General features: G+C 39.3%; 1 protein-coding gene across 3 annotated transcripts in view; it reads left to right on the top strand.

Moving 5' to 3' along the window:
• Positions 1-16,608, top strand: part of abcc2 (ATP binding cassette subfamily C member 2) — a 29,874-nt gene that overhangs the window by 12,125 nt on the left and 1,141 nt on the right. For 2 of the 3 annotated variants that reach the window (XM_079439956.1, XM_079439955.1), the window contains 20 exons: positions 845-982; positions 1,842-1,988; positions 2,102-2,186; positions 2,457-2,523; positions 2,676-2,802; positions 2,920-3,096; positions 4,674-4,841; positions 6,588-6,771; positions 8,584-8,725; positions 8,937-9,036; positions 9,138-9,357; positions 9,579-9,733; positions 9,959-10,114; positions 10,275-10,474; positions 10,565-10,691; positions 10,786-10,887; positions 11,684-11,827; positions 11,904-12,062; positions 14,458-14,624; positions 14,915-15,109. In XM_079439956.1, coding sequence (XP_079296082.1) covers positions 845-982; positions 1,842-1,988; positions 2,102-2,186; positions 2,457-2,523; positions 2,676-2,802; positions 2,920-3,096; positions 4,674-4,841; positions 6,588-6,771; positions 8,584-8,725; positions 8,937-9,036; positions 9,138-9,357; positions 9,579-9,733; positions 9,959-10,114; positions 10,275-10,474; positions 10,565-10,691; positions 10,786-10,887; positions 11,684-11,827; positions 11,904-12,062; positions 14,458-14,624; positions 14,915-15,109 — 2,960 coding nt within the window. Of the gene's footprint in view, positions 1-844; positions 983-1,841; positions 1,989-2,101; positions 2,187-2,456; positions 2,524-2,675; positions 2,803-2,919; positions 3,097-4,673; positions 4,842-6,587; positions 6,772-8,583; positions 8,726-8,936; positions 9,037-9,137; positions 9,358-9,578; positions 9,734-9,958; positions 10,115-10,274; positions 10,475-10,564; positions 10,692-10,785; positions 10,888-11,683; positions 11,828-11,903; positions 12,063-13,525; positions 14,625-14,914; positions 15,110-16,608 lie in introns of all 3 variants that reach the window. The other variant, XR_013785423.1, reaches the window with a different exon arrangement.

The raw sequence follows: 16,608 nt of genomic DNA, 5'->3' as shown, positions 1-16,608 counted from the left end.
GAGTGCATCGGGGAGGGATGTGTCCTCATCACAGGCCTGTGGCGGGGGCTTGTAGTCAGTGATGGTCTGAATGGCTTGTCACAGGCTCCGTGTGTCTCTGCTGTCTGTGAAGTGGTTGTTGTTTATAAACACATTAAAATGCACAAATTCACAAACTCTTTTGTCGTCTGATCCTCTTTCACCTAATATATTTGCTTGAAGTAGTAGATTTTAAAAATAAATCACATTTGCATGTTTCTCTGACATTGGTTAATGTCACGTGACATGCAGGTAAACAAATAAAATACTTCATTTTTGATAGTGTGTATTATTTTTATGATTTATTTTAATTTAACATTTGTATGATTTAATAGCTTTTCATTAAACTCACAAACCTCCTGCAGTTCCTTCACAAACCCCAGTTTATATAACGTTTAATACACTTCATGTTGTCTAAAACAACAAATGTAATATATTTTCTTAATCTTTGCATTTTTATATTGATATGGTACAAGATTATCCTATTTAAATCATTGTAATAAATGAGTTAGGTCAAAAGTAATCTAAATATAGTCTGATTACATTAGATTACCTAAAAATGTGTAATGGATTACGTTACTGACTACAATTTTTGTCATGTAATCTGGAATCAGTAATGAACTACAATTTGTAAGTAATCTACCCAGCTCTGCATATTAGTACCTTTCAAAAAGGTTCTGTCCCAGTAACAGCTTTTGTACCTTTGTTTTGTTTTTTTGGAGAATGTAACATGCTTCACATCATTTTTTCATTTTCAGTCCAGTCAAATCTTGGTTTGCTGATGTCTCTGCACATTTTTCACTTCTTTTCATCACTCTTGTGGTAGGTTCTGAAGTATTACGCCTGGGAGTCATCTTTTGAGTCTCAGGTTCAGGAAATTCGAGAGAAGGAGCTGAAGGTGATGAGGAAGTTTGCCTACCTCTCATCAGTCTCCACCTTCATATTTTCATGTGCTCCAGCTATTGTGAGTATAACAGTGTTTTTATATTCATAGTTTTCAGTCACGTGACCGGCTCGAAGACTTGGAGGGCAGAACATCCATAGAACTGCTGCACAAGCGTGTCAATCTGTTTCCCAGCCGCAGATATTTAATCACCTCTCAAAAGAATAAAACAAAGCAAGTTTTTGCCATTTGCAATCCATATTAAGCTCCCGCAGCAATATTTCAATCATTAAACAGTGCGACAAAATGTTGTTAAAACACTTAAAATATATTTAAAACAGTAATATTAAAAGATCAAATTCAGTAATCTCTATATTAATGATGCATAGTTTACACAGGCAAGCAGATGAGGCTGGAACATGAACACCGTCCGCTTAACGGTTCAGTGTTTTCCTTCTAATGGTTTTCTATGGGAAGACATTTAATGAGAAGCTTTGCACATTGTGTTTATATTCTGGCTTCATCCTCTTACCTGTACAAAATATACATCATCAATAAGGTGTTTACTGAAATTCGCTTTTTAATATCTGCATTTTACTACATTATTACTTCATGCAATCTGCGTAAAAATAGCTGGCGGTCAGTGGAGCAACGCTGCGTTTTGAAATATATAAGGATATAAAGATATATATACCTCCTATAAGGGTGTGACGTCATGTGAAAACTATCAATATGAAATGATATGAATGTTGTTTCTTGAAAAAGTGTATTCAGAATCAGATTTATCTCATTTTGTATTTTTGACTAAAACTAAAGTGTGTTGAATGCTTGAAAAGAAAAATATATCTCGAATGCACATCTCAATAACATTTAATTGATTGTTGGTTGTTTATGAGGTCTGGGTGCAGATGGAGCTCATATCATGTCTTATTGTCTGCAGGTGTCTCTGGCGACCTTCGCTGTGTTTGTGTCTGTGAGTCCTGATAACATCCTGGACGCAGAGAAAGCTTTTACCTCCATCTCACTCTTTAACATCCTGCGCTTCCCACTCGCCATGCTTCCACAGCTGATTTCCATCATGGTTCAGGTATTAGAGTTAACGCATTGATATGGAAGCATTTCATTGCTACCTTTCTATCAATCATATTAAAAGCTATTACTGAAGTTGTTAGAAATGTGTACTCTCTGTACTTTGTTTAGACCACTGTGTCTAAGAAAAGACTTGAGAAATTTCTGAGTGGCGATGATCTGGACACAATGGCAGTAACGCGTGACGACAGCCACAGTAAGAACTCATTTCCTAAGAGATTTTTAGACAAACTTGAGAGCAAACTTCTAACTTTTGACAAACTTCGAGCTGATTTCAAAGTTTTAGAAAAGCTAAATTCATCTGGTCAATTACTACTTGATGAACTCATTAATGCTTGCCATTTTTTTAAAGTTACTAGTCATTTAACATACTGCAAAGAACAAGCTTCAGTCCACTTCAGAGCAACAACAGCAGTTTAGTGTGAAATCTGAGAGTGATCGGTGTTCTCATAATTTGCTGATTTAGCTGCTGCCGTGAAGATGACTGATGGCACGTATGCCTGGGAAAGAGACACAGAACCAGTTCTGAAAAAGTGAGATTTGCCATGTTTCACTTCAACATTATACTATGATATTTTTTACACTGTTACAGTATACAGCAGATGCCACAATGACTATTTATCACCACGGCTGTGTGTTTGCATGAGTGTGTGTGTTCTATCTAACCAGTGATTATGTTGTTCAGTGTCTCTCTGGACATTAAACCGGGTCGTCTGGTGGCAGTGGTCGGGGCTGTAGGGTCTGGAAAGACGTCACTGATATCTGCTCTGCTCGGAGAACTGCACAGCCTCAAGGGTCGCATTAATATCAAAGTAATCAAACAGATCTTATAATAAAATGTGTTTTTGCCTACTTTCAGATTTAGTTCTCTACTTGAACACTCATGTACTGTCTGGACCGTTAGTTACATGTCTCTTATTCTCTCTCAGGGGTCTGTGGCGTATGTGCCGCAGCAGGCCTGGATTCAGAACGCCACTCTGAAGGACAACATCTTGTTCGGCTCTAATCTGGATGAGGAGTGTTACCTGTCTGTGGTGGACGCCTGTGCGCTCGGGCCAGACCTGGATCTCCTGCCAGGAAGAGATCGAACTGAGATCGGAGAGAAGGTAAAGTGTGTGGTAGGGGCGATATACCAGTAGACATGATTAAATTACATCGGTACAGATTTTGGACTATCGTCTCTATTGCGGTTAAATGGTTAAAAACAAGTGCAGGAGTAGGAGTTGTTTTTGCTGATTTATAGGCCTTGAATGGTTAAATACACACTTGTATGTGTCAAAGTGTCCTCGCAAGTCCACAGTAATGTAGGACTTAAGTAAAAGCAAACAGCTGAGAAAGAAAACACGTGTGTAACAGTATATTGGATCCGGGCAGCAGTCTCCTACTGCCATTCATGTTAATAAAACAACAAAAGAGAGAAAATCCTCACTGCTCGTGACCAAATCACTTTTGAAACTTTAATAAGAAATATATATTTAATTTACACAGTGAGGAATATGCAGTGTTTTTATACATTTGATTCCTTGTATGTAGCATTTCTTATTTATTTGTTCTACTGTATCCCCCCCCCCCCCTATTGCTTGTAATTAGTTTCCTTTTCTTATTTAATCACTGACTGTTTACTTTTCTTCAGTGAGCATGAGTTTTGTTTTATTTTGTTTTATTTTGGCTAGTAATAGTTTTTTGTGATATTGACACTGGTGACAAGAATTATGACATTTCTATGGTATCAAACATGTTTATCATAAAGTAACTATATTTTGATATATATCATTATTGTGAAATAAAATGACTCATATCATGATATAAGATTTTGGTCATATCTCGCACCCTTAGTGTGTGGCGTGTTGATGATAAAAGGGCCTTTTTATGATGATTTGTCTCTATAGAGCAGTGGTTCCCAGTAATTTGTCCTTGAATACATGTAAGAAAACATGAGACCGGTGAACGAAAGGTTACAGTTTACATATTCAGTGGCAGATCGAGGCATGGGAGATATGGGCATCTTACCAGGAGCATGGAAAAACACTGAAATACACTAAATATACAGTCTAGAACACGCAGACTAAAATGCACTTACACCTACTAAGGGACAGGACTAAATGCATTACATTATAGGTTAAGAATCTCTGCACAATTAGGTTTAGACTCTCTCTTTCTAAATATGAAGTACTTTTTTGATTATACTCATAAAATATACTAAAACACCACGCATTCATTTACTACTAAAGTAACAACTCAGTATTCACACAGTTATGTGGTTATAAACATCAACAAGCACTAGTGAAAACAAAAATGTAACAGTCCTACATATCAACCAAACAGAATACATGTTAGATATTTATACATGTTTGAGTTTATCAGTATGACACATGCTTAATCATGCAATCATCAGAATCAACAATCATCAGTTCCAAACTATACTGGTTTGTGAATGGATAATGTACTAGATTTGTCAAGATTTCAGAAATGTTCCATATATTTCATTTCTTTCTCTTTTCTCTCTCTCTTTTTTTAAGTTTAATATAGCCTGTATATTGACATTATATCAGTAACCCTGCACTCTAGTGTTTCTCTCAACCCTGTTCCTGGTTCAGAAGTATGTAGTGCTAGTGTGCCTGCAAGAACAGGGTTGGGAAACACTGCTCATTCAATCTTTCATTTGTCATACGCTGTACTACAGGGCATCAATCTGAGCGGGGGACAGAAACAGCGGGTGAGTCTGGCCAGGGCGGTCTACAGCTCCGCAGACGTGTACCTTCTGGATGACCCACTGTCTGCAGTTGACTCACATGTGGGAAAACATCTGTTTGAGAGGGTGATCGGACCCAAAGGACTGCTCAAAGACAAGGTAGGAGACTAATGGCAATACTCTGTCTACACGCTCTTATTTTTGATGGTATCAGGATTTATTTAGGCAGGCTGATCTCAAACGTAGACTGATCTCTAATGAAAATATAATGCTCAATCTCAAAACAGAATATTTTCAGCTTCCCCATAAATTCCTGCGCTGCTGTTCTGTAATAATTTTATATTACAGAAAGGTCCGTATATATTTGGACACAGTCACAATTTTTATCATTTTAGCTGCTGACCAAAACATATTCAAGTTTTATAATGGCTATGAGCTTTAAAGTGCAGACTCTGAGCCTTAATGTGAGGGTATTCTCATCACAATTGGAGGAAAGGTTAAGAAATTACAGCTCTTTCATATGAACCACCCCCCTTTTTCAAGGGATCATAAGTAATTGGACAATTGACTCAAAAGCTGACTCAAAACATTCGATATTTCTACATCAATTAAGCAGCTAAAAGGCCTGGAGTTGATTGCATTTGGAAGCTGTTGCTGTGAACCACATTATGAGGTCAAAGGATCTCTCCATACAGCTGAATCAGACGATTGTTAGGCTTCAGAAACAAACCAGATTCATCAGAGAGAGATAGCAGGAACATTAGGAGAGGACAAATCAACAGTTTGGTTCATTCTAGGAAAACAAAAACGCTCTGGTGAGCTCAGAAACATAGAAAGACCTGGACATCCACAGAGGACAATAGTGCTGATGATCAGAGAATCCTCTCCATGGTGAAGAAAAACCTTTCACAACATCCAGCCAAGAGAAGAACACTCTCCAGGAGACAGACGTGTCTACAATCAAGAGAAGACTTCACCAGAGCAAATACAGAGGCTTCACCACAAGCTGCAAACAAGCCCAGGTTAGACTTTACCAAAAAACATCTAGAAAAGCCAGAGCACTTCTGGAAAACATTCTTTGGACGCTGAAATTAAGATCAACCTGCACCAGAATGACGGGAAGAGAACAGTCTGGAGAAGGCTTGGAGCAGCTGATGATCGAAGCACACAGCATCATCTGAGTATCATGGAGCAGTGTGATCATGAGCTGCATGGCTTCAGTGGCTCTGGGTTACTGCTGTTTAGTGAAGATGAGACAGAAGACAGAAGCAGCCGGATCAGTTCTGAAGTGTGTCGAGATATACTCTCTGCTCAGATTCAGTCAAATACAGCAAAGCTGATTCAGCGGCGCTTCAGAGAACTAATGAACTATGACCCAAAACACACAGCAGAATCAACCCAGGAGTTTCTGAAGGTAAAACAGTGGAATATTCTGAATGTCCGAGTCAATCTCCTGATCTCAACCCGATTGAGCTGCATTTCACTCGCTGAAAACAAACCTAAAGACAGAAAGAGCCACAAACAAACAACAACTGAAGTCAGCTGCAGTAAAGACCTGGAGAAGAAACCCAGTCTCTGCTGATGTCCATGAGTTCTGACTTACGGCAGTCATCGCCTGCAAAGCATTCTCAACAAAATATTAACAATTAACATTTTATTTATGATTATATTTATTTGTCCAATTACATTAGAGCCCCTGAAAATGGGGTGACTGTATAAAAATGGTTGTAATTCATAAGCATTTTGTGTTAGATTTTTGTTCAACCCCTTAAATCAAAGCTTCTGCACTTCAATTTGATCTTGATTGTTTTAATTCTGTTCTGGTGGCATACAGAGCCAAAATGATGAAAACGGTGGCAGTGAGATGGACCTAACTGTATATAAAATACTTCTCTTTCTCTGTAGACTCGTATCCTGGTGACTCACGGGATCAGCTTCTTGCCGTATGTAGATGAGATTGTTGTATTGGTAAATGGGGTGGTGTCTGAGATAGGCTCATATGACGGTCTTCGAGCCAGTAAAGGGGCTTTCTCTGAATTCCTGGAAACGTACGGCAAAGAAGAAAGCAACAGTGCTGACGCCAGAAAAGGTTTGTCTCCCAACCAACTTTTGCACTTTTTTCTGAGTTTCAAATATTGTCCTAAATTTGAACACATTCTGAAAGCTTTATTGAGGTGCTTGCAAGTGTTGGCTTCTTTCTTTTCCTCTTGGTTGCTTTATTTTTTGGTGCAAGTTGCCTTTCCTCATGCTATTCTGGTTGTGAATGCACAAAACTGTCAACTGACAACCAGAGATATTTACCTCACAGAAGAAAATACACGCTTACGTGGGGTTTATGGTGTTGTGTTTCGTGTTGTGTTTTTATTCTTCTCGATTTCTCAAGTTTCTTTGACCTCATGGCTTGGCTTTTGTTATGCTATGTGGTTAGAGAGGTGTGTGCCTTTCTAACTCGTGATTTGAAGGCTGCAATTCAGTCATCAAGCTACTAAATAGTAAAAATAATGTGCAACACTACTGTAAAAATAATAGTTTATTTTTAATGAAGACAGATCTTTAATTCACACAATAGCATTCACAGTAAGAATGAACAAAGCAGGAGGCAAAATGATCACAAAATCCTCTACCATAGGTTTGGTTGTGGCCGATATTAATCAAAAAAGCAATTCAGTCATCAACACCATCAAATATCACTGGAAATATTCGGGCACATTTGGCATACTCTTTTCAATATACTATGACCTATGATCTCTAAAACATTACATATGCTGCGTCCCAGTTTGCATAGGCTACTATCCGTCCTAAATAGTATTCGAAAATAGCACTAGTATGTCCCAAATCATAGTATGTTGAAAAGAGTATGCCAAAGATTCCCGGACGGTCTACTAAAGATTAATATTCGAAGTGCAGATCTGTGCACACTCTAACGGTTAATATTGCCCACAACACACTGCGCTGTGGACGAGGATTCCATTAGAACTACAAACACGCATAAAAAGTGTTTAAAAACTACAAACATGTCGGATATGCAAGACTGACGGACAGACAGAGAAAGGGGTTTGAGTGATAAATAATCAATGTCTAACCCGATTAAAAGTCTACAGCCATATCACCCTGCAGCCCAAGACTGGTTGCCCACTGAAGCTAAGCAGGGTTGAGCTGGTCAGTACCTGGATGGGAGACCTCCTGGGAAAACTAGGTTGCTGCTGGAAGAGGTGTTAGTGAGGCCAGCAGGGGGTGCTCACCCTGTGCTCTGTGTGGGTCCTAACGCCCCAGAATTATAGTGACGGGGACTCAATCAAGCACCATCCTTCGGAAGAGACGTTAAACTGAGGTCCTGACATTCTGTGGTCATTAAAAATCCCATGGCACTTCTCGTAAAGAGTAGGGGTGTAACTGGGGCAGTCGTGGCCTAATGGTTAGAGAGTACTTGTAATCCAAAGGTCATGGGTTCAAGTCTCAGGTCCGGCAGGGATTGTAGGTGGGGGGAGTGAATGTACAGTGCTCTCTCCACCCTCAATACCACGACTGAGGTGCCGCTGACCCCACAACTGCTCCCCGGGCCCACTGCTCCGGGTGTATGTGTGTGATGGGTTAAAAGCAGAGCACAAATTCAGAGTATGGGTCACCATACTTGGCCACGTCACTTATGATGAAGTTATGATGAAGTAGTATGTCCCAAAGCTTGCCTACTATTCTGCTACATACTCAAAAGTATGTACGTTTTTTTTCACAAAAAAGGCAATAGTATAAGTAGGCGAATTGAGACGCAGCAACCAAAAATATATAGGCCTATACTTGAAATGCACAGATTTGAAGTATGTTTGGGTATCTGCTAATATCAAAACGTGTGGAATCGACACACACAAACTAACTTTATTTGTTGTTCTCACTGTTCAACAAGCATCAGCTCAGGAGTCAGAGTACGAGCAGATTGACACGCTGCCGGAGGGTTTGGAGCCACAGGCTGATGACTCTCCTGAGGACATAGTCTCAAGCACACTAAAGAGAGAAAACAGCCTGCGCCACAGCCAACGAAATGGAAGGTAAAATCGACACACCACAGACTAATATTTAACATGTCAGAAGAACATTTCTCACAGATATAAATGAATGTTGCCCCAACTGAGCAAGTATTCTCGTGATCCTCACATACTGAAATGCACATTCTGAATGAAAATCACTTTGAGTGTCTTCATTGCAGGAGTGCATTTTTGTAATCACCAAGACGGTTTTATTTCTATTTCTTGTCTTTAGTGTGAGAGTGAGGAAAAACAGCTCTGTTCGATCCAAAAAAGACTCTGGCGATAAGAAGGGACAGCGGCTGATTGAGAAAGAGGCGATGGAGACAGGAAAGGTACATTATAGTAACTAAATGCAGTTTTGATTTTCCCTGTTTTGTTTTCCATTTTTCGCTCACTAATTTTGTGCAAATTATTTTTTTGATCCAAATACCAGGTGAAATTCTCAGTGTATCTTCAGTATCTGAGGTCCATGGGCTGGTGTATCGTCACCTGGAGTTTCATGTTCTACTTCATACAGAATGTGGCCATCATTGGTCAAAACCTGTGGCTCAGTGACTGGACTGAGGATTCTGTAGAATATTTCAACACAACCTACCCAGCTCATATTAGAGACATGAGAATAGGTATCTTCGGAGCCCTGGGATTGGCACAAGGTATGAGCAGAAAGAGGTTTAAGCAATGCTTTCACAAAAAGAATGAAATAGAGGACAATCTCCATTTACAGAATACAATATTTACAGAAGCGGTCAATAAGTTTTATATGAATTTCTTATGATCCTGAGCAAGATGAATAATTCGTTGTGAGTGAATATCGGCAGACACAGCACATGGATGTTCTTTTGTGACTAAGTAATGGTATACCTTTCCCCATCAGGTTTTCTGGTGTTTTTTGGTACTATACTCCTAGCTGATGGATCCATTTCTGCATCCAGGACTCTACACACAAATCTGCTGTCTAATATTCTCAAAGTACCCATGGTGTTCTTCGATACCACCCCTTCAGGACGAGTAGTCAATCGTTTTGCCAAGGTAGAGATGGGCCTAATTGAACACTTGATTTTGAACAAGATTGTTGCTCTAAAGCCAAAACAAAGATCTACTAATTGTAATTGTAAAGTTGTAGTCTCTGATTAGTATGTTGTGCAGTATGAAATATAGATCACAAATATATCAAATGAGATGTTTTTGGATTGTTAAAGTTTTCCTGTTCTTAAACTGAAATGTTTGTTTCTCCCCAATTTGGCTTATATTTAGGATATATTTACAGTAGATGAGATGATCCCGATGTCCTTCAGATCCTGGATTCTCTGTCTTCTTGGAGTTCTAGGGACCTTGTTCGTTATCTGTCTGGCTACTCCAATCTTCACCGCAGTTGTTGTACCAATGGCTGTTGTGTACTACTTTGTCCAGGTAACACAACTACCTGCAAAGTACTCTGTATGGACAATGGGTTTCTAAAACATGTTTCTCTTACATATAGTACAGAGTGAGAATCAGACATTTAAGCGAAATAATTCTAATCTATCCTGCTGTCCAGTCATTTTGTATAAACCTTCTTCCTGTATTTTAGAGGTTCTATGTTGCTACGTCCAGGCAACTGAGACGACTGGACTCTGTATCTCGATCTCCCATATACTCACACTTTGGAGAAACGGTATCAGGCCTCTCTGTGATAAGGGCATATGGGCACCAGCAGCGTTTCCTAAAGCAAAATGAGGACACCATTGATCAGAATCTCAAAAGTGTCTATCCTTGGATTGTTTCTAATAGGTCAGCATTGGCACTCTACATCAAGCTTTTTGTCAAGCGATACATCTGTTTTTGCATCATAAGCACTTAATGTTGCTCGTTGGGTTTCAGGTGGTTGGCCATGCGTTTAGAGTCCCTGGGGAATCTGGTGGTGTTTTTTGCAGCTTTGTTTGCTGTGATCTCTCGTGACTCTTTGAATAGTGGATTGGTTGGGCTGTCCATCTCATATGCCTTAAATGTAGGTTTTTGATTTTGAGGTACTTGTGATAGTCAAATAACCTTAAGTGTGTTCAGTAACTCTAACTGTGTGCCACTACTCATGCTCTTATTAGGTGACTCAAACTTTGAACTGGCTTGTGAGAATGACATCAGAATTGGAGACCAACATTGTTGCTGTGGAAAGAGTGAGGGAGTACGCAGAGCTAAAAAATGAGGTGAGATTTTTGGATTAATCTACTAAAAACCATTTTCTTAATTTTACTGATTTTATTAAATTATTTATTATAAACTAGCCTAAAACTGTAGCAGGGTTGGTAGAAATAAATTCTTAAAGGTTTGTCAATACTACTGACCACATGTTTCAAAACCTTTGTGAATTTTTCCTATCACTAATTATTATATATAATTATTAATGGCTTAACTTTCAAAAGCTCAAGAGTAGCATGAGCAACTTTACAATAATGATTGTTTGAAGTCTTTGCTAAAATTGCATGGTCATATTTCCATCATTATTGTTAAGATAGAAAGGTCACCTGAAAGTGCATGAAGTCATTGAGAATAGGTAAATCATACTTAATAAATTTGACACCTGTAAGGTAGGGGTGTCCAATCCTGCTCCTAAAGGCCCAACATCCTGCAGAGTTTAGCTCCAACAGACTTGGCTGGAAGTTTATAGTGCAGCAATGTCCAATCCTGCTCCTGGAGGGCCGCTATACTGCAGAGAACAGCTCCACACCTGTTCTAGTGAGTCTGAAGACCTTGATTAGCTGGTTCAGGTGTGTTTAATTAAAGGTGGAGCTAAACTCTGACAGTGGCCCTCCAGGAACAGATTTGCACATTCCTGCATTAGAAACGTCCCGGCCAGTGTTAGTGTAAATATACTTGACCAGTTTTACCATATTTGAACTGATCCATGTGAAATCCAGTGATTTAAAAATTTAAATGGAATTGGAAAAAGATTGGTTTATTTTCTTAATTACGTAATGTAAATGAGAATATTTGTGTCTCCAGGCTCCATGGTTCACCAGTAATCGTCCTCCAGATGACTGGCCCGCTGCTGGGAATATTCGTTTTGATAACTATAAAGTTCGATACCGGCCTGAATTGGAGCTCATTCTTCATGGAATCACATGTGACATTGCAAGCACTGAGAAGGTGAGGAGACATACCAGAATCTGGTGTAAAGTGCAACTTAAACAATTTTGTTTGTATTTCTCCTGATTTTACTCAGATTGGCATTGTTGGTCGAACTGGTGCAGGCAAATCCAGTCTGACCAACTGTTTGTTTCGCATTATTGAAGCTAGTGAAGGTCAAATCATCATCGATGGTATTGACATCTCCACCCTGGGGCTTCATGATCTCAGGAGCAGACTTACCATCATCCCTCAGGTGTGTGGAGAACACGAGATGCATTCACATTTACATTCACCAAAGGTTTGCCAAGTAGCAGAGTTGTTACCAAGGGTTTGAGGTTCTACGCTAAACGGATGCAAACCTCTGCCAATTATTGGTTTTTTGTTAGCCATAAATGCAACCATTTTTTGGAAGGGTTAGTAATAGACTATTTAAATTACAATGTTTAAAGACAGTCTTATGAGACCATAAAATAAACTACAAAAACCATACCGTACACTCACCACAGGTTAAAAAAAAAACATTGTCTCAGTTGTTACAAAAATTATTATATGCATAGCCCAGATGTTTTCTATCTTTGTGAACTTCATTACCTAAATCTGTAGTAATGTCCTCAATCTGACATTCTGGTATAGGTTCACTTCAACTGTACTCACTTCAGGAACAGCTTGTCCGTGGGGTAATACTACTTTGTTTCTAACCCTTAACCGGGGTTTGGCAATTCTGGTGCTCAGGGTGCAATGTCCTGCAGTTTAGTTTCAGCCTGGTTCAAACTCACCTGCTTAAATCATGAAGACCTTGATTAGCTGGTTCAGGTGTGTTTGATAAGGGCTGGAGCTAAACTGTGCAGGACAGTGGTTTGGACACTCTTGTCTTAAAGGCCTGAGTCGCCCACTCCTGTCCTTAATAGTACATATAAGGTACATAGAGGTCCTTTTAAAGGTACTGTCCGAGTGACAAGTTGTTGTATCCCTAAAGGTACAGTTTGTTCCGAGGATGCAATCTGCTTGCGTGATTTGTACTGTGTGATAGGAGAAAGTTGGCAAACACACAATTTAATAATTTACCCCAGAGAGGCCTGTTTATTGGACACTGCTGGGATTTAGTTGAAATAAGCGTCCGTGTGTGAGCTGGGGTGAGGAAGGGAATGCTTCTCCCCAGTCCAGTGATGCTTTGAGCTTCCGGTAGCAGGGCTTGCTCTGTAATGCTGAATTAAGAAAATGCTATGTTTTTGTTTGTAATCTATACACACTCGTAGAAACAAACATGCTAAACATCATAGAAAATACATTTAAAGGGGTCCTATTGTGCTTTTTTACTTTTTAAACTTTAGTTAGTGTGTAAATGTTTCATGAAAAAGATCTGCAAGGTTACAAAGCTCAAAGTCCACTCCAGAGGGAGATACTCTCTTCAACAGAAAACACTTTTCAAGAACTAACAATGGCTCATTTGGACCACAATGTGCTTCTTTCGGATATTGTGACATCACAAACGCACTCGTTTAAATAAATTATGCCAACATAATAAACAAAACAGAGGGCAAGGCCTGGCTGAGCTGCACCAGAGAAATAAAATGAAGAAAAGCTACTAGAGTGGCATATTTTCACCATGTCGCAGTTATGGTAAGGGCTGTGACGTTTCTAGAACAAGCTCTAAGCAGTTTGCCAATCACAACGCATGGCGTCAGCCAACCAATCAGAGCACATTTTGTATTTCAGAAGGAGGGGCTTCATCGAAACAGGAACTAAACAGGAGTGTTTGAGACGGACTGGAAAGAGAGGGGCTGCCATTATGGGCAGCGGCTATTTACACTAAGTGTGGAGCTACGTGTGTTTTCTTAGATTCTATTTACATTAAAAGGATAGTTCACCCAGAAATGAAAATGTGATGTTTATCTGCTTACCCCCAGGGCATCCAAGATATAGGTGATTGTTTCTTCAGTCGAACACAAACAAAGACTTTTACTGAAACCGTTGCAGTCTGTCAGTCATATAATGGGACTCACGGCTTTGAGAGGAAAAAACATACACAGACAAAACCAAATGAATCCCTGCAGCTCGTGACGATACATTGAGGTCTAAAGACACGAAACGATCGGTCTGTACAAGAAACTGAACAGTATTTATATAGTTTTTACCTCTGATCTGCCGCCCGGTCCAACTGTCCTGAGCGCGTTCACAACAGCCGGCGCGTGACGCATCTTCTTCTTCCTGCTTTACAGCGGATCGCAGACAAATGGACCATTGCCACTCTATCTACAATCTCAATCAGGAGTGTCAATGGTCCTTTTGAGAGATAGGTGACCGTAATGCACTTATAAGTCTGCGATCCATCGTAAAGCAAGAAGAAGCTGTATCACGCGCCGGCATCAAAAGGTAGTTGTTACACACTTTATTACCTGCACTAGAGCTGCTGTTTAACGGGTGTCTTTAGTAATGTAGTATAAACAGTATAAACAGACACTCCATTATGTAAAATTAGAAAATAATGTTGTTGTTCTTTTGGAACAATGAAGCATGAAGCTATTGGTGTACACTCCAAAAACCATATAAAGACTTCATAAAAGGGCATAATAGGACCCCTTTAATGGAATGTATATCTGAGCGTGTCCTGCAGTGCTAAAAATGAATGAACAAATGCTTTATAACAGGACCCAGTGCTCTTCTCTGGAACTCTGCGGATGAACCTGGACCCTTTCGAGAAGTCTAGTGATGAGGAGATCTGGAATGTTCTGGAGCTGGCTCATCTCAAAGATTATGTCAGGGGTTTGCCAACAGGTCTTCAACACGAGGTCTCGGAGGGTGGAGAGAATTTGAGGTTTGAGCTGTAGAGACATGAACATGTTCATATGCATTGAACAAATGTGCTGTGAATGTACATAATACATATTAGTGCATCTTGGGGTGCATCAAAATTTCACTGATTAACTGTAATAGTAATAGTTCGGTTTCAGTTTGTTTAGATTTGAGCAGTCATAGTACTATAATAACGAGTCCGCTACAGCTAATCCTTTAAGAGTGGATATAGACTTCAGTGCTAATGTATTGTTTTCATTTCCAGATGTATGTTTAGTGTCTGATGTTTGCATGTTTTTGGATTTCTGACAGTGTTGGTCAGAGGCAGCTGCTGTGTCTCGCCCGGGCCTTGCTCAGGAAATCCCGTATACTGATCCTGGATGAAGCCACTGCAGCCGTGGATCTGGAGACCGACGATCTCATCCAGAACACCATCCGCAGGGAGTTTTCCCACTGTACCGTGCTCACCATCGCACACAGGCTCAACACCATTTTAGACAGTTCACGGTGAGCAGCCCTCAAGACCAGTCCAGTTCATATATATAGAGCTTGCTTCAAAGCAGCTTTATAGAGATATATTGCAGTAATACTGTCTTAAATTTAATAAGATTCTCGGTAACACTTTATTTTAAGGTGTCCATAATACAGAGTAATTATCTAGTTAAGTACTTAAGTGTAAGTACACAGACATAAGCTACTTAAAATAAAGTGCATCAAGATTGTACTTAAGTGTACTTCATGTGTATCTATACTATACACCTTATCCAGCTGCACCTTAGTCTGATTTAACCCACCAGTACACAGCTAAAATACATGTAATACCTTTATAATTACATTACAATTACAGAATATTACACAGGCATAAGCTACTTAAAATAAAGGGTATCAAGATTGTACTTAAGTGTACTAGTAGCTGTGTAAGAGACTCGGTCTGATACATATGTGTAACAGTAACTGTCTATTACATCTACATAATTACAAACTGTAACTACAAGCTGCTCCATAACTTAGTTACATGGTAAGTACACTTTATTTCATGTAAGTACAACGGCTACTACTAAGCACTTAATTAGGTAATTAGTATGTATTATGACACCTTAAAATAGTAAAGTGTTACTAGATTCTCATTAGCGGTTCCATTTAACGCTTGCCCTCATCATCTTGGTACATTTGTCTGTAAATCCACAGTAAGCCGGCCAAAAGCAAGAAATTAAAAACTTGTCTAGTTGGCGTAGACTACTGTTTTCATGACACCACCCGTTTAAGTATTCAGTAGACTACTGTTTTCATGACACCACCCGTTTAAGTATTCAGTAGACTACTGTTTTCATGACACCACCCGTTTAAGTATTCAGTAGACTACTGTTTTCATGACACCACCCGTTTAAGTATTCAGTAGACTACTGTTTTCATGACACCACCCGTTTAAGTATTCAGTAGACTACTGTTTTCATGACACCACCCGTTTAAGTATTCAGTAGACTACTGTTTTCATGACACCACCCGTTTAAGTATTCAGTAGACTACTGTTTTCATGACACCACCCGTTTTAGTATTCAGTAGGCTACTGTTTTCATGACACCACCCGTTTAAGTATTCAGTAGACTACTGTTTTCATGACACCACCCGTTTAAGTATTCAGTAGACTACTGTTTTCACGACACCACCCGTTTTAGTATTCAGTACTATTTGCAGTAAACTTAATATTTAGACATTTGTTATTGGAAGATACTTTTTCTTTTTTCCTCTTTTACTACATATTAAGTCCATTTTAAAAGTGAATTATTATGCTAAACTTGATTAAATACTGCAGTTCATTAAAACACAAGCATGTGGCCTTTAAGTATTTTTTCAGTTAAGTAAAAAGTGCTTTAAAACAATCAATAAAGATTCAGTAAAGCAATGAAGAAGAAAGGAGCACTGTAGATTCAGCAGAACATTGAGCATTATTCAGTGGACTCCACCTAGCCATCCTACTGCGCACAAATCAATGGAGTGTCCGTTCT

Source organism: Barbus barbus, assembly GCF_936440315.1.
Source record: "Barbus barbus genome assembly, chromosome: 18".
NCBI classification, from domain to species: Eukaryota; Metazoa; Chordata; class Actinopteri; order Cypriniformes; family Cyprinidae; genus Barbus; species Barbus barbus.
The sequence above is the reverse complement of the archived record's forward strand: the minus strand, read 5'-3'. Positions and strand labels throughout refer to the sequence as shown.